We start from the raw sequence: 27788 nt of genomic DNA, 5'->3' as shown, positions 1-27788 counted from the left end.
ACGCTTTTACAACACATTCTTGGACGGCACACTTTAGACTAAGACCCTTATTGACAATTACTGAACATTATGGATATTCTACAAATCGGCTAAGGCAAGATTATACTCTTTAGTGAGAAAATTAAGACAAATGAAATGATTTGCATACACTTACTCTGGTAATCCTCAGCACAAACGTTACTATTACTTATTGTCACATTGTCTACTTTATAGGGAGGCCCTTTCCCTTGTTGCTGCAATTGAGTCTTTGCTTATTTTGAGCTGTTAAACCTCAGGCAAATATTCATCAACTTCTCATTAGCAGCAGTGCTAGATTGTATGCTGGTGAATTACAGAACCGCTAACCTCATACGTCCACAGATCTCTCTCAAGAGGAAAGATCCCGTCTGCTAACAGGAAATTGCTTTCTAAATGGGTTAAAATAGGCTAAGACATTGACAAACCCTTCCAGTGATGAAACACCTTGGTGGGCAAGTAAAGGGACCGGTGTCCCTTAATGGTCTTATTAAAGCTTGAGGAAGAGTGAAACATGTTTGGGGTTTTTAGACTCCGAGATACTTTCAGTTAAACATTTAAAAGGAGAAATAATGGTTTGTGAAACTCTACCTCCCACAGAGACGGTGTACCGGTTCCATCTCTTTCTCTTTGATCCCCTCCCAATAGAATATCAAATGGTACTCGGACCCATTGGCTTGTGCCACATGTAACAGAAAGCCTGAGGGATTGGCTCAGTCTGTGATATATTTACAAGCAGCAGTATCACATTTTCTAATTAGAGGGGATAATGAGGATAACCGATGTGCTCTCACCATGATTAGCATGAAAACTTCAGTGTCAAGTTTCAGTTCATGCGCCTTGCTTGATTTACCAACTTTAGATGCAGAAGACACAGAGAGGCTTTAACAAGAGGGCAACATGAGGAATAGGAGCAGAACAAGTGAGGATACTCTTGGGGAAGGAAGCTGCACGGAACTGAATGAAGGAGGAAGCAGAATTCAAGAGAGGCGTGAGACAGAGAGCGGAGGGCGAGGAGGGTGAAGAGGGTGAAGAGCGTTTCTGCAGGTGTGGGTAGTGCATCTGGTGGAGGAGGTTATTGAGAGGGAGTGGCGGAGCGAGTCAAGACACACGGTTGTAAAAGTCCTCCCTGGATACTTGACAGCCTGAGACTTGTGACATTTCATTATTGCTACATGGCGTACACTGTTGTACGGAAGCCCATGCACGGACACATTCACAGACACTACAAACATCCCCTCACCTTTTCAGTGGTACACATGCAGTACCGAATGTTTATTTGTAATAGTGCTGCCTCCGGGGCAGATAGTTTGTCTTTACAGGAGAGAGACCGGAGTAGGGTGGTGGATGAGGAAATAAAGAGGGCAATAGAAGTAGAAAGGGTGGGAAAGAAGAAAAAAAGGGTTCGCTAAATAGAAAGGTCGAGATAGTGTGTCTTTGTATTGTCTTGTACACGGACACAGACCGACAGACAGACAGATGGATAGTCAGTCAGCCAGTGAAAACTCGCAGAAACATAACACATATTGCCATATCAGTTTTTATAAGCCTCTGACGATGTGCAGTTGGAGAGAGACAGAGCATGCTCCATCTAATGTCAGTCCTATGACCTATGATCATGACTGCTCATGGCAAGATCAGTTAGAGGACAAACAGCAATCTAGCTGAGCCTTTCCACGAACCCATGCATCAGCCGCAGCCCCCATAAAAATTCCGATTCCTCACTTGCGGACCAATCAAGAACGAAACCCGCAGTGCCTGCTGTGTGTTTCTGCGCATTTAAATCTGGCAGCTACAACACTGAAAATATGCACAAAGCTGTAAACTAAATCAAAGCTTCTCACTGGATTGTCCGAGCTGATAGCTTTGTGTGCCTTTTGCCAGGCTCTCTTTAAACACCAAAGGCATGTCACTCCTGTAATTATGCAGCAGTGTCAACAAGGCCTGTTCATGAATTCAATTTGCTATCTGTCATCTCCTCCGTGTTGTGCTGGGCTGAGAAACAAAGCCGATCGATTGAGTGCTCAATTTCTGATGGCTCGTATGGAGACTTCATGACTCTTGGGGGAGGGCTGACAGCTGAATCGCAGAATTCCAAAAAGTGTTTGTCCTGTATGTGTGTGTTTCTAATACAACATTGTAGTGTATCCTTTGTGCACACAATGTAACATGCCACTCAAACAGTGGTATAAGCATGCAAATTGATGATATATCGCCATCACATGTCCTAATCAATCAATACTACCCACACTATTAATTCATGCAAGCATATCATTCCTTCCTTACCAACTTAAAGTGTTTGACATTACAAACATCAGGCAGAGAGATGTCCATTATCCACTAGCCTTCCAGTAGCCGATGCCCGACTGTAATTTGCACTGTAATGAGATCTAATGAGAGCTTCCAGGCCGCGTGCTTGATGAAGTAAATCTAGAGCGTAAGAGGAGCACAGTGAGAGTTTAACCTCACCCCCCTCGCCCTCGGTGACTCCAACAGAGAAGATGAGATGGAAAAGGCAGAGCGGAGGGATGAGAAGAAGAACAACAAGTTCCCAGCTTTTTGCTGCTGCGGATTGTTTTTGAACACATTTGAGCCCATCTGTTCCCTCGCAGAAAGTCACCTGTGCAATTAACCTGGGCCATTAGTCTGTGAAACAAAGGCCTCGGTGGAAGAAGGGGGGGGCTGCTTCACGGCCAGGTGGAGAGGCAACTTTGTGGTGCCTCTTTTCCATCTCTCTCTTACACGCCCCGGCTCTTATACACCTGCTTTTGTGTTACTTTGCTGCTGCCGTGCCGTCTACCGTCTCGCTGCCTGTTTTTGAGACCAGTCACCCCCGTCTTTCCCCCCGCAGCCCCAGCAGTTCCGAAGACCGGGGCGGACAGAGACCATTACTGCCACAGAGAGCACAGAGAGCACAAATGCCTGAAGGACAGCATCCGTGCACCTGTTAGATTTCTCTCCTTTGTTTCTCCCTCCACTCTTGCTTTATTTCCCTGCTGTCTAGGCAGCCAACCCTGACAAAAGCTTTGACACAATAACCTCAGAAACTTTTCAGACAGTTCCCAGTCTGAAAATTCAAAAGCATTCAGGTGTATGTAAAAAAAGAAGGAAAAAAAGAATAGAAGGAAAATAAGAAAGAGGGAACATCCCTAATAAAAAAGACAGATCTGCCATTTGAACGAGTTGGATTGGGTTATTACGACAACTTGATGAGCAAACCCACTCATGTCCTCCTTAATTCAATTAGGGATGCTCCCACATCCTTCTATACCAAAGGGAATGGCACTGCAGTAGCTCCTTTCCTTTTGCTACGCGCCCCTGTGTGGTGCCAAGGATGAGAGGGAGTGGAGAGAGAGAGAGCAGAGTGTCGCGGAGGATAGAAAAGCTGGGTGAGAGGTGCATTGTGTTTGAGGTGTATCATGTTTGATGTCTATTGTGTTTGACACGCACGATGCAAGGCTGGTCTGGTCACTGCAGACCTGATCCCAACGAAAGGGAGACGGCCTGACAGTGAAGGACTGGAGGAAGTGCAGAGAGAAGTTGGATGTTGACAACGGAGAGATGAAAGTGGATTAGCTGCCGTGGCGATTTGCATTCTGCGGTGGAACGAAAGCCCCTGCGATGCCCTGAATAGCTGGATGCATGAATAAGTAAACAAACAAAAACAAAAATAAACCCTCCATCTGGATGGATGCTGCCAAGCCCCGAGTGAGAAACAGTGAGGGGGGAGAGGTTGGGAGATGGAAAAAGTGGAGAGCGAGAGAAGCTTGCAATTTAGGAGTAACCACACTTTATTTCCTCTGCTATTATTTAGCTCTGCTGCCTGCAGGCCCCTAGTTACTATACTGCTATCGCCATCTATTCACTGCTGCCGGCTAGTTTGCCCGGTAACACCACAAACACACCAGAGAGTTGCAGCCCAACACCAACAGATGTTCAATTGACACACTTTCTGCAGACCTCATGGGGTCAACGTGTCAGGGTGCCAGCTGGGCCAGGGGAAACCTGTCCTTGCAGCAGAGAAAACAACTACGTGTCTGTTCATCCTAGGGCCACCCAGCTGAATCAGCGAGATGAACCTATATGCTGTACCTTTCTAAGAACGGCATTCTAAAGTAGCTGTTGATAAGACAGGGAATCTAGCTCAAGATCACATCTGAACCCATATGGGCTGTTTGCGTCGGCTCCTGTCTAGAGAAGCTAAATGGATTTGACAATGAGATTTGATGGTCTTTGGAGTGAGGGTAATTATGTTTGATTGACTGTAAAGTGGCTGCTGGGGTCTAGATCAGGGAGGGGAAATGGACAGACACTTGGACCACCCACAGATAAATGAGATCCAACTGGGTGGGAACTGTGCAGACGGAGAATACTTCCGAAAGCACAGGGTGGGGCGAGCATAGTGTGTGCCAGCATGCGACACCCAAAGGGAGAGCGAGAGGGAGAGATAGAGAGAAAAAAAGACAGAGATTTGAAGCAAAGTCTCACTCCCTTGGCTGTGACCTTAACTAAATTAAGTTAAACAGCCTTAAGTGATTAGAGCTTTTAGCTCTACTCTAATTAGTGTTCTTTGTCTTTCTGCCGATACAAACGATACAAAGATACACAAGGCGCCACAAAAGCAAGAAAACGTATTCAACTTGACAATTTGATGCATAATGCAGATAAACAAAAGACAAAAATATGGGGGAAACTGTATCTACTTGTGGTTGCCTTTAATTGCTAATGAAATATTTATCACGTAATAATAAAAGGCTCTTTTTGGGCATTGTGCTGACAATTATTTATGAAAATGCATTGGAAATGTTATAATCTTGCAGGACGAGAGTGAGAGATTTCATTGTGTCACCTTTACTCGCAAGAAGTCATTTCACATTGAATGAGATGGATTTAATCCGTGTGTGTGTGATCATTTATGGATGGTGTTCTCTCTCTACATGTCTTCCTCCACACGGCTGAGCTGAGATGTATTCAGTCACATTGTGTGTGCCATCATTGCCTTGAGGCAGACTCAGATTATGACTGGCGATATAGCACAATCTAATATGCTGGTATTCATTAGAATGGATGTATGGCAGCAGATAATCTTGGTGCCCTTGTTCCCATCTTTCATGGTAATGACAGAAGTCACCAATCCATACCCAGGAATTTCAGACCACCCCTGGTACTGTCTGCACTCTGGATTTGCTTGAGTGAAAAAAGCTATTTACTCTGGCAGATTTCTCTAGTGGCATCTATATGAAGATGTAGTGAAAGATCATCACAAACTTCACATCTACAAACAGACATGGAAGCCATCAGTTGGCATGACAAAGAAAGGACATTTTAAGGCGTAAACTGGCATAGTGCCATACATCATCATAGCCTTCTGGAAAGGTCTGTCCTTGTTTGTTATATTCCATATCAAACATGAAGGTCAGCGTTAACTCTCGAATGCTTGCTTCATTTCCCAAGGTTAGCGGTGGAAAAGTGAGAATCTTGGTCAGAAACATTTCTTTCATCTACTTGCCTTTCATGTCTCCACAAACTTTCTCCCCTGCTAATATGATTTTCAGTATTTTAGAGACAATTAAAGCGTCCAATGGAAAGCAGCCTGTCAATACTTTACTATGACTGTTGAGGAGACAGGCTATCGCACAGGTATGCACTGGCCGAACAGCAGCTGTCAGCGTCGCACAGATCCATCAATCCACCTTTCCACCGCTGTCATTTTTGACGGAGGCTTCGCCGACCACAACAGGTCAACAAGCTGCTCAGAAACACCTCCCTTTTGTCTGCCGTGGAAATATACAACAGCAGACATGTGTAATATGCAATGTTTGCTCTCACCACGGTTATTCTCTGTGAGCCTGTCAGCTCAGGCTGATAGGTAGGGAGAGTACTGACTGAAGAATAATCGGAAATCTATGTTTGTATGTATGTATGATGAGCCCAGTGTCTTTTATAAATGACTTCATGCTTGTGAAAGGTTGCTAAGTAGGATGCATATAGAAGTTGGAGCCTCACTCTCATTGTTGCTCTACTCAAAGAATCATGTGCATCTCAATCTGGCAGGCCTTGCTGAATGGGATGAATATAGATGGACTAAAATAATTTGAGGACAGTTTTTGTACTGGGAATGAAAAACGCATAGAATGGAAAATGATGCTCATGTGAAATACCTCCTGCAATTATCATAAATCCATTATATATGTGTATTTGCAGTTGTGTTAACTTGGAAATGACAGTGGTATATTTTCATGTAATGGTCTCAATCATTGTTGGAGGTCAATGCTACTGTGATGTGACTCACCATAACCATTACATGATTACAAGGTATACATAGTATCAAATACTGACTCATTTCCACAGATCTCTTTCCAGAATCTGTGATAATCTTAAAGCGAGAGTCAGTGTGTGGGCCTTGCATCTTATATAACATTAATGGTATTCAGGTAGTAAACAGACAGTAGAAGAAATTCATAAACGCATAGGTTCAGGCTGCAACACAATGCATATAAACCTCGATATTGCTCTGCCTGGCAATAATTAATAAATGTATTATTCACAGGTTTACAAATAGCAGGAGATTGTCTCACAGGCAGACAAATATTCACATATTACCGCATAAGAAATGTAAAGGGAGGACATCTGTGCTATCTGGTAGAAAGCCTGGACGAAACGTAAAAAAAGTGTTATCCTTACTTATTTATTTATATATTACATCCCTATGTGCCTACCAGCTCTATTCAAAGCTTAGTGGATTTGACTGGGGTAGAGAGTTGACATGTGGGTGCAGACAGGCAGGAGCACTGACCCCGGTGATGCTAGCCGAGTAGGTGGCTACAGGGGGGAAAACCCTGCCACACTCAATATTCCGCTTTATGACATTGTTTCATTGTGTGCTGCGATACAAAATCTCCTGCTGTGATTGACAAGCGTCCCTATTTGTGGCCCAGCAGCCTTAGTTAGGGTTTTTTTGTTCTACAGTGTTCCAACAGTTACTTCCAGTGAAGTGAAGCAATTTAGTGAATGTTGAACATCTGGTCAGTTCATGAGAATATGGAAATCCACTTAGAGCAAATTAAAACAAATGGGATGACTGGGTAATGATTTCACAAGCAATTTCCTACATTTGTATTTCTAATACTTCACAGGGCAAACACGCTTAACTGTGCGCTTTTCAAACCCATCAATCATGCTTGTTGAAACGCCGCACATGCCACTGAACTTGCGGAGGGCGTGCGATCATGTTTCATCAAGTGCGAGACGGGGAAAAGGTGATTTTTTTTTGCAGTCTCCTGAAAGCATTCGTCTGTTTCTACTCCCCCACCCTAACGCCACCCGGGCTAAAAGCTAAATGAATTAAAGCCTCATTAAATATGCATTCCATTGTTAATCATTTGCAAGCGAAGGGGATTAGGTCGCAATTTGTGAAATGACATAAAATCTACCCCTTCACAAAAATAGCCTCTTAAAATTGCTTTAGACGCCGCGGTGTGATCCATCAAAGCGTCCTTTGAGCAATAAAAATAATAAATCAGTCAATCCGCAAAAGAGACACTCCAACGGATTCCTGTAATACAGTTTCCATATGCTTAGTCCATCTGGTCACCATTAAGGATTAGTCAACATAAATGCCGCTTTAAATATCTATCTATCTATCTATCTATCAATATCTTTTGCCAAAACTATTAGCCTTTAAACCGTTCAAATGTAACATTAATGTGGGAAGTTTCTTCAACCTTTACAGATGCAGGATTGATGCCAACTGTAAAATATTGACCGATCCGAACGATCCGAACGATCCGCTCGATCCGCTGGAACATCTGAAGAATTGGAGTATTTCAGAAGGGAATGACAGAGGGGAAAGCTTGGGAATACAACCATGCCTGTCAACTGGAAGAGCTGGGGGGGAGAAAGGAAAATGCAACAACGCACACTACCCCTACATTTGTGTTCTAACCCAACAGCTAACGGAGGTGTGAGAGAACACACAGTGAGATAACACCAAGGTGCTGTAACATCCAAACTATTCCAGCCAGAAATTCGGCTTTCAGAGCCGCAGTTTCCATCCAAACAACACTGCCTTTGATGATCATTTCTTCCGTTATACTTCTGGTTGACAAGAGTACGATCCAAGGTTCGACGGAATTGTGTAGTCAATGCATGTAAGAACCTTGACAGGGAAAAAAGGTTCAACACGTCTTGAATCTAAAAATGTGCGTTTCATAACTGCGAAGGTCATTGTGATCAGGACAGTTCAACACGCTGGGTGATGGTGTGGAGGACAATCCGCACTATCTGCTCGGCTGCAGGCAACCTTGCCCATGTCACCCTGATGTTTTATTCATTTCAGGCATATTATGGCGTTCAGGCACCAAGATCAAAATCTGCTCTGGTAGAAATATTTAATATCATACCTAGTCCTGTACTCCTCTCCATCCATGGTTAGACAGAATGAGAAAGAAAGGGAGACAGCCCTCTTCAGCTCAACCATGTTGGATTATTAAAAGTGAAGCTTTCAAAGAGGTCACTGCTCAGAGAAAAAAAGAAAACCGCAGCGTGCATCAATTATCCTGGAGAGTTTGTGGCATACTGAAGACTGTCTTGTCACATTTTCCAATGTGGCGAAGACACAGAGATGTCCTTGGCTGCAGCTGACATTTAGAAGCTGGTGAGTTGTGGAAACCCCTGTGTATTTGACAAGAAAAATGGACAAAAGCCCACGCAGACGAGCTCCAAAGGCCCTTCAGGATTTGAAATTCCTTCTCAAAGTCATCGGCTCCGGCCAAAACACAACAAGGCATTCCGGTCCGGTCTAATTTTTCACAAGTAAACAACTGTAACTTATCCTGATCAATACTGTTTTACTGGCATTGCTGGGATCTCATGGCAATACATGCATCGCCCTGCAGCATAACCAACGAACACCTAATATTAACCTTTACTTTCAGCCTGTTTTATACCGCTAGTCAGCCTCGGATGCTTATCTTTACATATGACCTACATATTCTGTGCCCGTCTCTGCCCGCTCTCCTGTGAGGGGATCTACGGGAGTTTCTTACTCATCTATAATATAATTGTATGGCCGATATTGATGCCATTCTACAATTTGTTAAATATTTCAAACCACATGCAGATATTAATGCTGGATGAAATGAAATGTTGGGAGTGTTTTTATCTCTGTGAGTTTATACACCGTGTAAAAATACAAGCATTTGAAGCAGTGTATCAGCTAGTGAGGAAGTGTAAAATTCCTTCACTGCAGAAAAAAATCTCTCTCTCGCGCACACACACCCACATTATCCCCATGCTTTCGAGTTCAAATCTGTGTGAAGCATAATTCTGTGCAGCTCCCCTTCTATCCTCTTGTTCTCCTCCTAACTCCCCCCCCCCCCCCCCGTCTCTGTGGTGGCACAGGGAGAAGTGGCATACCTTTGTTCATGTCAATCAGCTGCTTCTTCTTCTGCTGGCGCTCCTGCTTCTCGCGCTCTGCCTTCTCCTTCGCCAGCTTGGCTCTCTTGATCTTCTCCTCCATCTCCCTCTTCTTGTGGTTCTCCTTCACTGCATCCTGAAGACGCGCACACACATACACCCAGAGATAAAAATCAGAATCTGGCTCCTGCTGCCACTACTTTTTTAGAGTCTTCACTGCTGTGTAGTGTTCAGGAGCAGAGTGCCACCAGATTCTTATTCAGGGAGCGGTTTGATAGTTAGAGCTAAGCTGTTAGATAAACAACATCACATCATTTTAGAGTGTGATTATTCATCTATGACACTGCTGTGCTGCATTATAAAAGTTTCAATGATGCACATGGCTGATGCATTGTCAATAATACATCATACATGTGACACGCTACACTGAATATTTATATATATATTTATATATATATAAAAATATATTCGCAAAATTCAAATGCAGCATGTAAGTGTGCTTCGTTTGACAATCCGGGGGAGCGATTTCATGAGAAAGGAAGGTGCAGCAGCAGCAGGAGCAACGTGCCAATCTCTGCAGAGGAAGAGCTACTTCCCCCTCCTCCTCCTCCTCCTTTGTGACCGGCTGAAATGTCAGGAAGAGAAACAGAGACAATCAACAGCAGAGATTCAGCCTTCACAAAAGTGTCAGGGTTTTTTTCCCTGTGTGTCTACAGAGTAACATTCATCCATGTGACCTTTTGACACAAGCACAATGTCCTCGCTCACTCCACACCTGTGGTGGCGGCTCCAATCAAAAGCGTTAGTGTATATATATATGCACGTATGGATACATGCACACGAGTTTGTGCCTCCATGGGCATCTGTGTGCTTCTCTGTGGTGTTGTCACAAATGTACGTGTCAGTGTGTGAATAAGTAAAGGCAAGGCCTGACTGTGCTCTGGTATAATAAGTGGTGACAGAAGGCCCCCTGTCTAATGCCCCTGTGGTGTTGACGTGTGTGTGTGTGTGTGTGTGTATGTGTAAGTGTGCGTGTGTGTGTGCGCTACTAAAACAGAGGGATTACAGGGATTGTAGGGAAGCAAAAAGGAAAGAGCAGCTCATCATGCCAGTCAATAGCAGAGCTTTGCTCCATGTCCAAGGACACAAGCCCTCATTGTCACTGTCTCCTTGTTGGATGACAAGGGCAAGGAGAGAGAGAGCGAGGCAGACAGAGGGAGAGGAGGAGGAGGAGAGGGGCAGAGGTAGAGAGTTAATGCAGAAATCAAAAGGGGCTAATAGAGGGAAGGATGACAGCAGAACATAAGAGAAAATCCTAAATAGAGACAATGTGAGACAGACAGACAGACATATAGAGCCTTGTACAGTATGTGCATGCTTTGCTTTTGTCAGCCTGAGCCAGGCAGTAAAGATTCACACACACATAACACTTATTGTCATATCAATGACTGAGTTCTTTATAGGCTTTATAGGCACTTAGCTGCTTTCCATAATCATGGGTTATAGGAATAGAGGAGAGATGTGCCATATATCCAATAATACGGCTGTTAAGGCACATAATTTCCACATACTGTTTAAGTGACAGCCAATACTGCCAGAACAAATCAAATTCATTTTTTTGTCCTCCTCATTCCATTTTGAAGTAATGTCATAGCAACATCTTCTTCAGCGTACATCTGAAGGAAATACTATGCATAAATAAGAACCTGCTGGCAAAACTTACTTTAAACAAACAAGCAATTCTGACTGTAAACATGATTATGCAACATAATTATATTGCTCTAATCAAACATGCAACCCTGCTAATTACCATAGCAACAAATTCGGTAACATTTCCACTGTTCTCTTTTTTTCCCTTCATTATTCTCTTTGACAGTCCCTGTTTTGCCTTTGGCAATATCCAATTTTATCGGGTCTCATTTTTTTCCTCGGTGGCATTGTATACTGCAGAAGGACGCACACCAGATAAACAATCCTCACTATTCGGGCTTTTAAAATGAATGCTCTGTGCAGAAGATCAGACAATAAACCTGGTTTCTCTCAAATCCTTTCAAATATATAAGTGGTACCTTCTATTGCTTCTTCAGTGCAGTTCTGTTACTGTTACTCAATGCCACATGATTTTTCAGGTGACCATGGAAACAACGTATGTTTGGCCTTTAGACTCAGTGGTTTGTCCCTGGGTGAAAAACATTACTACACTACAGCGCCACTCAATAATCGTAAATAATTTAAACAAAGGCCGTATACAATACAGCTTTAATTCTATTTGAGAGAAGCAAACTTACAAATGCAATAGAAACCCACATTTAGACGACGAATTACACTGTGGCTATAGAATAAATGATGCGAACTGAACACGAGGTGACGGCAAAAGATAAATACTGTATGTTACACATTTCATGCTTTTTGATTATTGCTTGTTTCAGATTGAAACACTGATCAAAGTGGTCAAAAAAGGAGATGCACAGAGGGAAAAATGTTGTTATGAAGACATTTTGAGAGATATAGACACTAGCATCAGTGTCGTCCTGTATTTCTTTCTCTTGTGACAGACTGTGGGTTGCATATTGAGATGAGTTGAAAGTTGTGTTTGTGTGTGTGTGGGAGGAGCTTCTTGAAAACAAAGGTGTGTCGCTTGAGCAGCTGCTATTCTGACTCAAAAATGAAAGCATATTTTACTCAAACTTTTACTTGCCCCTACATAGGCGCACACACAAAACCACTGCGGCAAAAAGACGACTTTGTTGCCAATTGCAGCAAAATATTGAGTTAAACAAGAGCAGCAGGGATTTAGTTAAGTGAGATTTGGTAAAATAGCCTTTGGCCTACAACACACTCAATTAAATCTAGATCTTGTTTGGCTCAAATTGAAGCCAAATACTCATATTCTTATCCATGAATGTAACTACTTTAATAACTTTGAATAAATGTATTTTTGTTCAAGCGTTGTATAATTAGGATTTGAGCCAAGACTTGATTTGCCTGCTTTCTTGATTTAAAGGGACAGGCTTTACACAGCAGAACCTCATTGCAAAAAGCAAAACGAGCCGCAGCCACGGCAACCTGAGAGCTGAACACAACCCCTGCTGTCCTGAGGCGACGCTCTCGCCCGACCCCGTGCCCTGACCCGTCTAATGAACCATGTGGGTTCACCATATTCTGCAGTATCTTAAAGTCAAGCAGTAATATCCACAAACCTAACCTAGTGGTGCAGGCAGGTAGCCACAGATACCTTCAGACAAAGTGAGACAAACCTGGCTGGAAATCTGAATGCAGTGCAACCCACAGGTCCAAACTACCAACAAGGCCAGGCAGCATTTTCGTTTTTCAGGTCTGCTCTTTCAATAATTCATGAAATGTGTTTGCTGTTCTTCCTTGACCCTGCACAACACAATACATCTCCCACAGCACAGCTCCCCTCCCATGCATACACGGTTGCCAGCCCAATAAGGGAGCAATGAGTATTTCCAACTGCTCAGTTGCACCACTGATCTCACACAGAGAGAGTCACTGTTATGTCTCATTTAAATTTTACAAACACGGTAGCGCCTGGGCTTTAAGTAGCAAATGTGTTTATTAGCCATCTGTTATACGGTGTGCCAGGATGTTGTGGAAATGGTCTCATGATGTTATAGGTTACAGACTGTGAGACTACTGGTCCGTGGCGCAGACATATTCCCATATTGACAGGTGACCTACAAAATCTGGTCCAGCGATTTTAATGACTGAGGAACCAGGACGGTGATTCAGCAGAGGGTGGCGAGCGCGGCGCCATCTTCATCTCCATCAGCACGATTATCATAATTTGTCACGCTGCGAGGGAGTTCACAAGCTTTACAAAAAAATATATCAAAAGGGGCTCAAAAGTGGACGGATGTGTACACAAACGCGCTAATCGCTATTTGAATCTTTTAGATGCAATATGGTGCTCCTTTGTGAACCTCCGGTCTGGTCTTTCAGTCTTATTAGAAAGTCACTCAATTTACAAGAAAGACTGTTAGCTCATCCCAGCCCATCTGCTGCGCTTTGATAACTATTTAATGGAAAATATCCTCATCTGCGTGCTCCTGGTCAGGATTACACACACACACACACACACACAGACGCAGACACAGACACACACCAAGCGATTTCATTTCACTCATACTCCATTTTCAGAATACGGTGGCAACATTAAATTAACAAACTGTTGGCGCCTTGGAATACTGTGCGCTGAAATCAAATAACATTTTATTGGCCAAAGAAAAATAGAATGGGACAGGAGAGAGGGGAGGGGGCAGAGAGAAACAGAAGGAAATGGAGTTAATGGATTCTCTTATCAGTTACATTCAGTTCTGTGAGGACTGTCTGTCAATATGTTTACACGAATGCCGCGTGTCGGTTGGGGGCATTAAGCTGGGGCTTTTTTAGGACGGGGAAATTGGGGTGACTGCATTGCATTGGAATTCTTTAATATTGAATCCGTGTGTGCTGTGAATGCGTCAGGGGCAATGAAACAGGGGGAAGTCGGTTGCGAAAACGGCTCCGCCAAAGTCAACACCTTAATGCCATCGTTATTGAAATTAATTTCTCAGATGCGGAAACAAATGAAGGGAGTGGAATGCAGGGCTACTTCTTTATTATTGACAGGAAAGAAGGCCCCGGTGTTTGTTAGATTCGCCATTTGGTGGGCACATCTGCAGTGATTGATGAAGGTCGAGTCTGTCAAGGCAACGCTAGAGCTTTTCATGATGCTGCAGTGGAGCTGGCTGGGTCGTAATAAAGGAAGAAAGGGAAAACAACGTTCCAAGTAGAAACAATCATTGATTCCTAGAGCCTTGCAAGCGGATGGGATTAGCCTTTCTGTCAGCTGAACTGAGGAGCAAATGTACTATAAATAAAATCTGAAGAATATGGTGATTAAAGGATTGTTTTTTTATGAATACATTAACTTATTACCAACCCCGCTATCGCAACCGCACGGCAACATTTTATACAGCTCCCTTTCCTCCCGTTATCCATTGCAGGAAAGTTTAAATCAGTAATAAAATATTCATACGCAGCTATTTGCTTGAGAGAATAATTCATTTTCTTGGGTAGATGCCTCTTTTAGAGATGTGCAACTGTGGAATCCTTGTGGGAGCGCCGTGTCGTGTGCTGGTTGCACTTTGATCAGTGTAAATGAAAAGTTGGTGCCGAATGGGGATCTGACTAGAAAGAGGGGAAGGAGTCAGACAAGGGAGGCCTCGCCGGTCATGTTAATGGGTTGTGAAGACTTGAGTGCGTGCCTTCTGGACACCGTGTTATCATCCTGACAAGGGGGGAAGATTTTGGGGCGTTGCCAGGAGGGACGGGATCAACGTTAGAAGGCGAGAGAGATAGAGACAGTGGAATAAAATGTTTAACAGACACATCCAAGCAGGGAAGTCTTGCTTTGTTGTCAGTGGATGTGGTGCAACCCTCAACATTAATAACCTTTAAAAAAAAAAAAGTCGTAGGTGTGTTTTTAATGTTTTGCTTCAGCGTTCACAGTCAACGAATGTGTTTCAGATTGAGAAAAAGAGGGAAGGGTGATGAACATCTTTGTTACACCTGTTTATAGAAATCTAGCCACTGATATAAATGCATTCATATGCTTGTTCTAAACATAATATATATTCTGGAATTTTGCTTTTAGTGCAATTGCTGAAATCCTTCAAACGCTACAGAAAACATTTTCAAATTCAACGGTGAGATGTGGAATCCAAATGTATCGACTCCACTCGGCACCCACCTGAGACTCCAGCGAGATAAACACATGCAACCGCACTCAAGATAATGAAACAAAAGAGCTCTCCCAACAATATTGGTGAGATATTACATGATACACCCCTAATCTCAGCATTCCTACCACTAAACAGTTCTAGTTCTATATTGGAACCCTTCCTTTCCTTCAGCTCCTTAAACACACAGTCTGTCTGGAGTGATTCTTTGTCAGTGCTGGTTGGGTGATATATTTTGTCTTGTAAGTTCAAGCATGTGACACCCAATGCATACTCCAGAAATATGCAATTAAGCATCTTGTTTTCCCACTTGGTTAACCGTGGAGGTGGTGAAAGTGAAGTGTGATGCAAGCTTCTGTCTACGCAAACTGCACATTTCAGGCACATCTTTGCTTCCGTATTTACCCAGTGAGTTTAATTAGAACAACCAGCTGCAGCAGCGCACGCACAGACACACAAAGACAGACAGACAGACAGACAGACAGACAGACAGACGCGGTGCCATTTTGGTCAGGTGCAAGTCCTTTTTTTTGGGCATTTCAGTTTGGGTTTGGTCATTTCTAGTCTCTAAACAAAGGTGGAGTTTGGTAGTGGAGCTTTGGTTTGAGTGGGCGAGTTTGTTGCCTCCTTCACTCAGAATCCACTTTAACTGTATACGTTTCCAAACAGATTTTGCCGAGCTTGAGCCGAACAGAAGGATGTCAAATAAAATCCCAGGCAGGTTTTGTATAATTTCATATAATAAAATGATCCATTATCTGTCAAATGCTGTCATTTTCCCTGTAATATTTGAAGAAGACGCAATTAGCCACCTATGAAACAGCAAAGCAAAAAGCGTACACTGGCATTCAAAATCCCTTCAGAGCGTCTCTTAGATTAAATTTAATACAGGGAATTTTATTGTGGAAGATATTCTATACTGCTATTGAAAAGCAACCGCACAGGAGCGGCGCCTTGTGACCTTCAGACAGACGACATGTTTCTGGCAGTGACACAGTGGCAAAAAAGCCCTGAAACTATTCACTGGTTGATCTGCTGAAATTCACAAGCCTTGACGCAGTGTAAAGCAAATCAGTCTAGCATTTCTTCTCATTTCCATTTGATTCAGCTTGTTCTGGACCTTAAGCAATATTATCGAATTAACAGTCTCTAAATATAGAAAACACAAATCAGCCATTAATTGAAATGCCAACAACTTCCTTTGAGTGAGGTGAAAACTGTGGAGGAAGGCTAGACTTGTACTCACCATGAAGAGGATGCGGAAGTTGGACAGCTCTCCAAAGAACTCCTCCACGCTGACCGAGTGGGGGTCAAAGGCGAAGAAGCTGCCGATGGTCTCGTAGAGCTTCTGCATGTTCTTATGCATGGTGGACAGCTTCTCGTACTGCTCCCTCGCTTGCTTGCAGAAGCCGTGAGAGGAACCCGGGTCAAGGAAAACATTGGCATCAAACACACCAGCCATATTGAAAGACTACTGTAATCAGAGGAGGAGTGACACTTCGCAGATGTGTTCATCTGCTGGAACCACAGGCCTTTGTGAGAAATGCTCACTTCAGAGTCTTAAAAACATTTAAAAGGCCTTCCTGTGTCAAGGTCAGAGAAACAAAATGCCGGATGAATGAGGGTCAGAGAGAATCTAATGTACCATTACAATAACCTCTCCATCTCACTTTGGAGTCAATAACATGGTGAGCTAATAGCGGCAGCCCTGGTGTAATGGAAAGGTGTTTTGTAGTCAGCAGCATGACACAGATGGCTGTTGGAGAAAGCTGATTGCAGTCATTGTTCTATTGTTTCTCCCAACAACAGTGGGGTCAGGTTGTTTTGAACCTCACAGCTCACGTCGCACTGTGTAATTTACTGAACAGGCGAAGGCACTTTTCTCCTGGTGAATGGCTATTGACAGCTGGCGTCAGTTAAGCATTATCACAGTAGCCACTGACCTCATGGGGACGCCGCCCGGACACTCACACATCCCCTGGTAGGGTGAGGGAGACGCCGGCGCACGCACGCACAGACAAACACACACTTGTGTACACTTCCACACGTACTGTAGGTGGACATAGACAAAAAAAACCATCCACTGCATTATTAATCATGTTTCTTGTTCGACTTCATCCAAGATCAGGACAATGAGGAGGTGAAAATGTATCAAACTCCTACGACGTTTCCGTTTCTGGAGGAGGTAAAACGCAACAATGCTCCAGGTGTTCTATATTTTTGATTTCAATTTAAATAACTAATCTTAATTCCTCATTTTAAAGTCAAATTAAACACTGTACTAACCTTCTTCTCACCAGTGAACACAGTTACAATGTTTTAGCCCTGGCATCACACAGCACACAGGCTTGTGGGGTGCCTGTGATTGGCAGGACACATAAATGATCAACACACTGGCTCCAGTTGCCAGTGAACTGCGGATAAACGGCAACCACTGTTTTATTCGGCAAATTTGTTTTACAATCCCTCAATGTTGCTCTGTGTCCGCAGGCAAGATATTCCCTGATAAATGATCGTTTCCACGTTGATGTAAATTAAATGTTCGAGTGTGTTACAGTATTTGTGTGTGCGTGGGAGTTTGTGTGTGTGTGTGTGTGTGGAGAGGCCTCTGTGAGCTGAGCCTGTAAAAAAGCAGTTTCAGTGGGTTAGCCTGGCTGATTGCCTCCCAGCAGGTTAGTGTTTACTAAAACACAGCAGCAGCAGCGGCACAGTCCAGGTTAGCAGCAAGCCCACACACACTGGCCCGATGGATGGACTCAACTCTCCATCTATCCTCTCACCTGCACTCCCTTTCTATACCCGCCTGGACCTGATTTATCCCTCCTGCTTCCTTCTGTCTGACTGCCTTTATCTCTTCTTTTGTCCACCTCCCACTCACTCCACTTTTCGTGTAAAAACTCAGGGGCCCGACAGACAGATGTAAAAAGTAAAACTTTGCCAAAGTGAGATACCAAACTCCTGACAGCGTCGTATAGTATGTACACTTTGTACATTGTTAGGTCCAGGTAAGCTGAACCAAGCTTTGCTGCTTTAACAATGACATCAGTGACGCTGAGCATGAGAACTTCATCCAGAATCGCTAAATGCAGGCAAACTGAGTGCTCTCATTTCACTCCAAAGACTCAAATGCTAATTGTGAAATCATAAAAAGGCATCAATATTTATGAATGTAAACTGAAATTATTACATACAAGGATCAGCGCCAAGTTCATGCCAAAAAGCCGGTCTGATGCTGATGAGCCAACTTAGGAGCAAAATGCTTCTAAAGTGATGGGGTCACCATGGTTGGCTCACTAATTTCAAAGTGATTAATAAACACAGAGTTATTTTTAGTGCTTCTTGTTGCTGGTATGTCTCTCTCTCTCTCTCTCTCCCTCTCTCTCTCACTCACACACACACACACACACACACACACACACGCAGAGTGGCAGATGCATCCCGCTGGGGACTGGACTGAGGCTGGCTGTGCTTTTGCTCCTTGTATTTCCACATCAAAGACGTCATATTGATGGAGCCTGACACACACTATCCTGCAGCAACACGACCGGTATGGTGGCGCATGATATACACATGCATGCATATAAACATGCACGCACACACACACACACACCAAATAAATGGCCAAACCCATAAATACTGAAGAGGTATTTACATAAAGTCACAAAGCCATTTGTCAAACGTGCCCGTCAGTCCGTCTGTTACTCCTTCTAAGTTTCTTTTAGTCTCTGTAACCTTTATTGTCTCTCCTTCAAACATAAATCATGTCCTCTCGCTTCCCAATGCGGCAACACATTCCCTGTATAATTCTCTCTACATTTCCCATTGATATTCTCTCCATTAAACACTCTCACTCTGGCATACACACCCTCTTCCTGCTCTCCTCCTCGGGCTGAACTTTCAGAAGAGCGACTGTCTGTGCTGTGTCTGGTATTTGCGTCACTTGGGGTTGAAACAGAGCAGAGAGCAGAGGCGATGGGTCACCGTGCTGCCACACTCTCTGCTCTCCTCTCCTCTCCCAGCGTTCTGCAGAGGACGGCCACCGCCCGCGATGCTTTGGACGCCGTGCCGCAACTGCGCGAGAACAACCGCTGCAGGGTTGCGAGGGCTCAATGTCACGAACGCGGGTGCTATCAAAGACATCTGCAGAGTTGTTACTTGACGTACTATCTGCCTGGTTAGAACATTTGCTGGTCCGCCTCTCCACCAAGTCAAGTTTCATTTGTTGCAACCGAGTAATAAATGATTAAAAATGAGCAGAATGGAGCTGTTTAATTGATCTTTTCTCTCATTTTTGTGTCACCTTGATTTAATAGTTTTTGTATCGGAGAACCATTCGCAGGACCTTGTGTCTGACAAGGTTTCCCTTACAAAGCCAATGTCAGAAGCGAAATGTACCACATTTATAATTTAGTCTCGTAAATCACCTATTGTTTTCAGGAAAAAAAATAACCCCACATCCTCTGACAGTCCTCATAAAACTTCCAGAATGAGTTCTTTGTCCTGCCACAGTGTCCTCATTACTGCACTTAATCAGGCACTTTTTTCTTTTTAATCAGTGTATTTGACGTGCCGAAATGGAACATTTAACATCGGTAAAGTTGCGATTAAGGCCACGCGGTTTTTGACGACATCAAAATCACACCGTCGTCGGACTTGACCTAGATTGAAACACACTCCTGTTGGCTGCCTCCATTCAATTTTGTGATAAAACTCAAAAAAGAGGAGAAAAATCCGTTATTAAGGCAAAACAAAGTTAAACTACTTTTCTCAATGGCCACCAATGAGGATGGCCATAAATTATGTGGTTTGTTTACCTGTGGGCATAAGAGAGTTATTAAAGGGCTGCGTAAAAATGCTACAGTGGGGGCCAAAGAGCCGCCTTAATAAATCTCCTGTAACCCAGTTCCATTAATGTTTATTTAATGCTTTCCCTATGTGCTCTCTGGCCCCCCGTCACCCAGGGCCCCCCACACTAAGCCTGCTTTTCTCCAAGCCCTGCCATCCCTGTCCCCTTTATCCCCACACCTACTGCCAACAGCCCCCTGTGGACCAAATTACACCAAGGCTGCCCACTGACTGGACACAGATGATCATGTTCAGAGGGGGAGAGGGACGAGAGAGGGAGAGAGGGAGAGAGAGAGAGAGAGAGACGGAATTGGACTGCAGTGGTGGGGCAACGTGAGTGAGTGTGTGTGTGTGTGTGTGAGAGAGAGAGAGAGAGCAAGAGAGAGAGGGGAGGATAATTGTATAGATAAATGATGGCTCAGGTATATCTTAAAATGTGATTCTTGCTACACAAATCTGAAGGAATGCGTCAGCTATTCATTGATGTCATAGTGGCTCCTGCTATTTTTTTATTTAGTAAAGTTAGCATTTTTTGCAAGCATTAATTTCATCAAGTTTGGACGGAAAGGATGAGAAAGCAGAATAAATGATGGAGTGTGAGAAGAACATGACAGTGTTTCATAAATACAGTGTTGTTAGGGATCAAAATGAAACAAATGCACCTTCCCATTCTGAGCTTTCTTTTGTTTTTAGCTATTATGCAGGTAAGATTCCCTCAGAGGGGAGAGGAGAGGAGGGGAGAGGAGGGGAGAGGAGGCCTGCAGTACCAGACGATGCCACACCGCTGTGATTTGCGAAGCCAGCTGTAGGAAACGTCTGCAGCGCTATCTGGGAAACAGGCTGACAGTGTCCTGAGTTAGGCCACGCCACCGACACCGTGGCTGTCAGAGGGAATTAGCACAGCAGCCAGTTCCGGGCATATGGGATGTGACCTTATGCTGAGGGGGAGGGAGGGAGGGATGTGAGTGGAAGGAGGAGGGAGGACGAGTGAGAGAGAGAGAGAGAGAGAGAGAGAGAGAGAGAGAGAGAGAGAGAGGGAGTAAAAAGTGCTGCTGAAAAGTAACAAAGGCAGTATAGAGGATATTTAAAGGTACACTATCACACTTGCGTATTGTCAGGCAAGGAATACTTTCTGGGGATTGCCCATAAACGTCATCAGATTGTATTTATGTAAAGTACACTGTGACTCTCTGATGCCTCTGAGGCCATGGCACCCTGCAGGAGAGTGATGGACTGCCCACCGGGTGATGGACTGGAGCGGCAAAGCTCACAGTTTACAGGTTGATCTACAGTACCGTCCAATTCTTCTTCTCGCTTACGGTCGTGAACTCTCATGAGCGATCGAACGAGTGAAGACTGTGGGTGCAGGCGGGCGAAATGAGTTTCCTCCGGGGTCCTTTGCACGAAAAGGAGCTAAGCTGAGGTGGTAATTAATGTCATATTTCAGTGAGCCTGTGCTGTGAGGGCGTCCAGCTTTATCGGTTCACCTTCAATGTTCCAAACATCTCCATCTAATTCCTTGACCTGTGCCATTACGGTTAAATAAGGTTTTATATGCACATTCACATATAGTATGGAAACACTGTCACCCTGTGCCATCCATCCATCCATCTATACAACTATCCATCCATCCATCCATCTATCTATCCGTCTACACTTCAGAGGCTCAGCGAATTACATTAGCTGTTTGACAGCGAGGTCGTGACCTTGGCTGGGCCCGCACCCCATCTCCATTATCCCCTACAGCTCCGCTCTCCTCTTTCACGCAAAATTAAAAGCCAGATTCGGTGTCAATTTTTTCCTGTCAATTTATGCCGCTCATCTGTCCCTGAAATATTTATACGTGTGGAGAGGAGGGTTGCTTCTGCTTAAGCATTCAAAGCTCTTCACTACAGCACCCAGCTGCTGTTGGAACAACTCGGTGAGGGAAAGACTGGCGGGTGTAATGACTACATCTGATAAAGGAAAAGAGATGACATAAATTAGAGATGAGGGTATTAGGTCCATGGGAATGACCTGTTGAATCATGGATAGGCTCTTAAAAAGGTACGGAGATAATGAAATAAGGTGAAATAACTCAGTGTCCGCGATACGGGCGGCGGTGAATGAGTGTGTGAACGTATAGATTAGAGTTCCGTAGCTGGAAGACATTGACGCACGCTATTTTCCGTCATCGTCGTCTTCATCTAAAGCAATCTCGTGTCACGCTTTTGTCCTGGGCCTTTGCCTCTCTGCTTGATTTTCCGGCGGGTGGAAACCTGACAATGCAAATCCGCTGTGTTTACAACGCTCATTCTTGTCAAATTGTAAAAGGTCAAGCCTCTCGCTTCCCCCCTCGACGCTGATCTAATCGGTAAACATCAATTCCTACCTCTACATCACAAAGGCTCCTCAAAATGCCCTTTCAAGTACAAGACACAAGTGCGGGCGAGGGGACGGGCGTCACGTCTCGTACGCCATTTGACATAGACACGGAGAACGCTTGTAAACAACATTAGATAGCTTAACACGGGAACGCCGCATCTATCATTTGCATGTGATGTGAATTTCATGAGCTTGTTCAGAAACAAACATCAATATTCCATGGATGATATTAAAGATAGAGGAGCGAACTATCGGCCAATGAAATGATTTGGGCTTTCAACCGAGCAAAAACAATGACAGTTATCAGATTCATCTTCTCTATGTTTTCCCCTTTATCACAACCAAATGTGATGATGAATGACAGTCTCTCCTCATGTAACTCCATATGCTTTCAGCGTGTTTGCCCATATTTAGATGCACTTACTGCTGATGAAACAATACACTTTATCAGCTGACAATCGATACGTTCACAAGCATTCTCTGAGTGTTTGCCCTTACTGTGATTAAAGGTAAAATGCAATGAGGCTTACTTAATGAGGAGACTTCCATTTGTGCTGATTTTCACATTACAGTGTATGTATGACCCTTTCAAAAAGCCATTATTATTGCCTTACCCGTAGCGAAATTGACGTTTTTAGAGTTTTAAACTGAATCACTGCCCTTCCTGCTAACGCCTCTGATGCGTCGCGTCTCTTAAACTGCCCCGTGTTGAAGCCTTTTCCGCTATCATTCAGGACAGGAAGTTGGATGCTTCTTGCAAGTGTGATCAACTGTGAGTCCTGTCTGGTGCTTTACAGCTGAGCAGGTGCTGAGCGTTCCTGGGATATATAGACTTTGTTTTCTGTGTCATGTGATGTCTTTGCTGCTTTTCTATGCAGATGACAGTGATGAATCACAACAGCTGGCCTCCACTTCCCGTGCCTCATTCTGTCTCTGCCTTTTTGTATTTAGCCGTCCTCATCTGCCTCGCCAACTCATTTTCACACGTGTAGTACAAAGAGCTCTTTGGCCAACAAGTTTCTAACCGATCATGGCCAAGATTACTCCAGTGACTCGGAATTATGCATCAGAATTATCCTGATTGAAGAACACATTCTTCACATCCTCACCCTCAAACTACTGTGAAGAAGTCATTGGAAAGTGCTGTATAGAAGTTCCAACATCTCCTCATCTGTGGGTTACATTTTGTTTTGCAATGGCTGTGATGTTGGGGGAGGGAGGGAGGGAGGGAGGGGGAGGGAGAGAGAGAGAGAGAGAGAGAGAGAGAGAGAGAGAGAGAGAGAGACTGTATATCGATCACATTCCTTCAGTCACACCTCTGGCCCAGCAGCTAGCGTGACAGCTAGCTCATTCAATAGTCTTATCATTACCACAGCACAAACCCATTCAGCAGGTCAGCCCATTTGGCCTCAAATTGTGTGTGTGCGCGTGTGTGTGAGTGTTTGTGGTCATGTCCACAAGTGCATGCAGAAAGAAAGAAAGAAAGAAGGGGGGGGTTCGATTGTTTAAGCCAATGAATCCCATTAGAAGACCACTCACAGCACATTTCTTTGTCCAAAACACTTTGAGCTTAATGAAGTGTCCAAAGAGTGGAGGGAGAAGTAAAAGGAAGATGAGCGCTGTAAAACAAAGGTGAAGTTATGGGGGTGGATAAAGGCACCTGGTAAGAAAGAAGATAGCGGCTGCTGAGGAAAGTTTGCCTTGTGAAATAAACACAACAAAACCTCTGATGGTGTCGCATTACACCAGAATCACGAGGTCAGACCGTTCCACCGTTGCGTGGCTGAGCGCTGTATGAATGGCAGAGAGAGACGCATCACCTAAGCGAGCCCCTTCTGCACTGCAATTTCCAGGAACCGAGGAGCCTTTCTGTCATACTAGCACCATGGAAACGGGAACTTTAGCTTCAGTAACTTGGTTCCTATGTGAGTGTAATTACTCTCTGGTGGAGCTCTTGAGACAGAGCTCTGCTGATTTGTCAGTGGACAACCAATAGTTTTAATTACTCAGCTTTAGCTCAATTATTTTGGACTCAAAATTACTCCTATTGTGAAGCAGTCAGAGAAAAATGACACGGATGGAGGCGGTAGGAGAATTCTGTGCCACTACTACTATTAATAATAATAATAATAATAATAATGCATTCCAAATGATAGGAGCCTTCAAGGACACTCAAGGTCACCTTACACTACATTTCAAACACCTAAGAAGGCGACATGAATCAAAATAAATTATATAATAGCAATACGGTGCCACCACTGTTATGAGAGACCTGCCGATGTCTTTGTTGGCGATGTTAGTTGTTTGTTTGTGTTGTTTGTGAGAAAGCTTTTGCAGCGCAGACTTCACTTGCTCTAATTTTGGAATTCTTTGCAGTGCTTGAAGTGCAACACGCATGCCGGCAAGGATTTTGTGTCAGGAACCACGTAGCTCCTTTCTCGATTTCAGTCTGACCTTATGGTGCAAAAGCCCCTAAACACAACACGGAGGCTCTCAAACAGTCGGTAGTCGGCTTTCATATTACGGCAACAGAGTCGAGTGGCGGTTGCAGTTGTCAAAAACAAGGAGCAAGAAAAGGAGGGGAGGAGCAGACCAGGGAGAGAGAAATAATGGAGCCGTCTCCAATGGCAACGCAAGAGGCACAGAGACTATTTTTAGCAAATTAATTTAAGGCTCTAAATAATTAACTGATAATTATCTGGCAATCAAGAGTAAGATAAAATGATCACTCCAGGAGTTTTTTGGTAACACAGCTCAGCGGGAAGGCGAAGGAGCTTTGTGCGACTCGCCAGTCGAAAAAAAACGGCTGGGTGTCACGCCGCAGAAAGAGGGAGGAAGGAAATAATTGACGGGGGAATACAGTAAGACATACTCACTAGAAGGCAAGTGGATTTGCAAATGATTAGTGCCTAATGAGTGACAGAAAACTGGCACTTACAGTCCATTTGTTTGTGGAATAATAGATGTGTGTAGCAGCTGTCTCCCTTGTGCTTCTGTCACACACATCTACACAAACACACATGAATGCACGCACGGACACACTGGGAAAAAAAAAATCACAAACTGACTACTGGTCTGTTACCACAAAAACACAACAACAAAAAACAAACAAACGTGCCACGTGAAGTATGAGTCATGGTTTTTTCGCGAGAGTGGGCGCGTTCATGAGCCTTTATTAGCCGTCTGTCCTTTCGGATGAGGATGCGTTGCGTCATGCTTGCTTTGATTTTGTTCAGCTGAGTGGTGAGTGGACATCTGCTACTTACAGCTCACATCTCCATACCAAGCCCCTGAGAAGATCCACTCCACTCTACAGAGAGAGGAAGAGGAGGGAGAGAGCCCTGACATGCGCTTGATGATTTGCCTCTGGCTATGTGTGTGCGCGCGCTTTAACCTGTGGAAATCAAAGAGCTTTGGTTGCCAGTTTTCCTCCACTCCTGGACCGCTCCTACTAACCAAGTCCTTCCTCTCCACTCTTCTCTCTCTCTTGACTCTTACACATTTCACTTCTACTCCCTCTAAAGGTGAGTCCAGATTGCACAACTCCGGCCCTGAATTTCAACTTGCCGAAAGTTTGGATATTGGCAACAAAGGCCTCGTATCAGCCGCAAATCGGCGCCAGCACCCTTGACTGACTATCACGATGCGCTTAAACTGTTTGAAGACAAGATCTGAGAGTCAAGCCCGATGTGTCACAGATGCGGAGTGATTTCAAGCAGGACGTCATACCTGGAACTGTCAGGGAATACAAATCCTGCCTTGTGAAATGGTGACCGGCAACAATGAGAACGCAAGAGACTGGCACAGTGAAACAAGGGGGAACGTCGTCATTTCCAACACCCAATAACAACCATAAACAATAATGTTCTGACCTCAACAAAGATATTCCAAATATGAAAATATGTTCCTATTCATTTATTTATATTTATAAGTGTTTCTTAAACTCAATTTCACACCTGACGGCTACACACAACCTCAGAAACCCCCTCTGCAAACTAAGGCAAGGTAAATACTTTTCTCACGTGCCCTGATTTTAACCCTGATCTGGCAGCGACTGATGATGGGAGTCGGAGCCAAATTTTCTGCCCAATCACTCGCCGTTTGTCATGCAGTCTAAAGACGGGATGCGGTTAATTGCCCAAAATGGTGTTAGTCAGATGGATTTCAGACATGTCAGAAATTTTATTCGCCTCTCGGGGAGCAGGAGGCGCCTCTAAAAGCTGGAACGCGCGATTGTGTGCACGTGCAAGACGGATATGTACTGTAAATCATCCACCATTAACCGGAGAGAAATTGTTTTTATATTACTTGTGGAAGTATTCGGTACGTAACTCAATACACTTGATTATTGATGCAATTGATTGCTGGAATGCTCACTGTAGACCAGACAGATGCGTGGCCATCTGCGCTCCATATGCAGTTCCCCTTCTTATAGAGTTCTTAAAAATGGGCTCGGGATCAAAATAACCCTTCTTCCTTCTCTGTGGCCACATTTAAGTGATCTCTGCCATATTGTTTTATTCGAAAATACGAACAGACAAAACTGGGAAGAGGTTTGGTAGGCGGTAGGCGTGCTGTGAGTCGTGGCATGACAGAGCAGAGGAAATGTAGGATGTGTGCGTGTGTGTTCAAAGCAGGTGGATTGATCAAATATAGGAAAGCATCAGCACCGGCCTGTGACAACGTGTTGGGAGAAAACTGTTTTATTCTTATGAAAAAGTGACGGTCCTACATTAATGGGGGAGGATATGCGGCCATAAGTTTGCATACTGTGTTCTTTTCACATTTTTTGGGATTACGGAGGGGCCACAATTAGCTTGACGGTGTGATGTGCTTTAGTGGGAGCTAAGGTTGACAGGCCTACCTAGCCTCCCCGCCGCGCAACCTTTTATAAAAATCAATGCCACCACTAAACACAGCTCTTCCCTGTGGAGCCCAGCTCTGTCACAGCCTTCCTTCCACTTCGAGCATGGGGAGGAAAACACAGACAAACAGATAAATTAGAGCCTCCCCAGCTGCCCTCTTCCCATCCTCCAGCCCGTCTACCATTGTGATGTGACAACGGTACTGTCAGTAATATCAACAAAAACATAGCAATTCTGTTTTTGAAACAAGGACCCCCACATTTAAACTTCAGCTTCTTAAGCCAATTATATTTTCTTTTCTCCACAGAAACATGCCACTATCTGGGAAAATCATTGTTATCGGCTTGATTGGTTGTCGATGGGTGACATAGCAAAAAGGTTCTGGAGGCTTTGTAAACGCAAAAAGAACAGTAACTTAACAGTAAGTGGTCCGCTAAAGAAAACATTTACTCCCATTATCTCTGCTGATACAAAAAGCACTCATCCTGGAATATATGACAGGGGAAATTTATTATCCCAACACGAAGAGAATGGAGTG

The 27788-nt window shown here is 44.1% G+C and overlaps 1 protein-coding gene across 4 annotated transcripts in view; it reads right to left on the bottom strand.

The window, feature by feature from the left end:
• The window catches only part of diaph2 (diaphanous-related formin 2), a 326344-nt gene that overhangs the window by 41608 nt on the left and 256948 nt on the right, over nucleotides 1-27788 (bottom strand). For all 4 annotated transcript variants that reach the window (XM_076149017.1, XM_076149018.1, XM_076149020.1 and 1 more), the window contains 2 exons: nucleotides 16423-16588; nucleotides 9433-9568 (listed from right to left, as the gene is read on the bottom strand). In XM_076149017.1, the coding sequence (XP_076005132.1) occupies nucleotides 9433-9568; nucleotides 16423-16588 (302 nt within the window). The remainder of the gene's footprint in view (nucleotides 1-9432; nucleotides 9569-16422; nucleotides 16589-27788) is intronic.

Source organism: Genypterus blacodes, unplaced genomic scaffold (assembly GCF_046128005.1).
Source record: "Genypterus blacodes isolate CSIRO-AG114 ecotype Tasmania unplaced genomic scaffold, CSIRO-AGI_Gbla_v1 ptg000044l_1, whole genome shotgun sequence".
In the NCBI taxonomy this organism is placed as follows: Eukaryota; Metazoa; Chordata; class Actinopteri; order Ophidiiformes; family Ophidiidae; genus Genypterus; species Genypterus blacodes.
The sequence above is the reverse complement of the archived record's forward strand: the minus strand, read 5'-3'. Positions and strand labels throughout refer to the sequence as shown.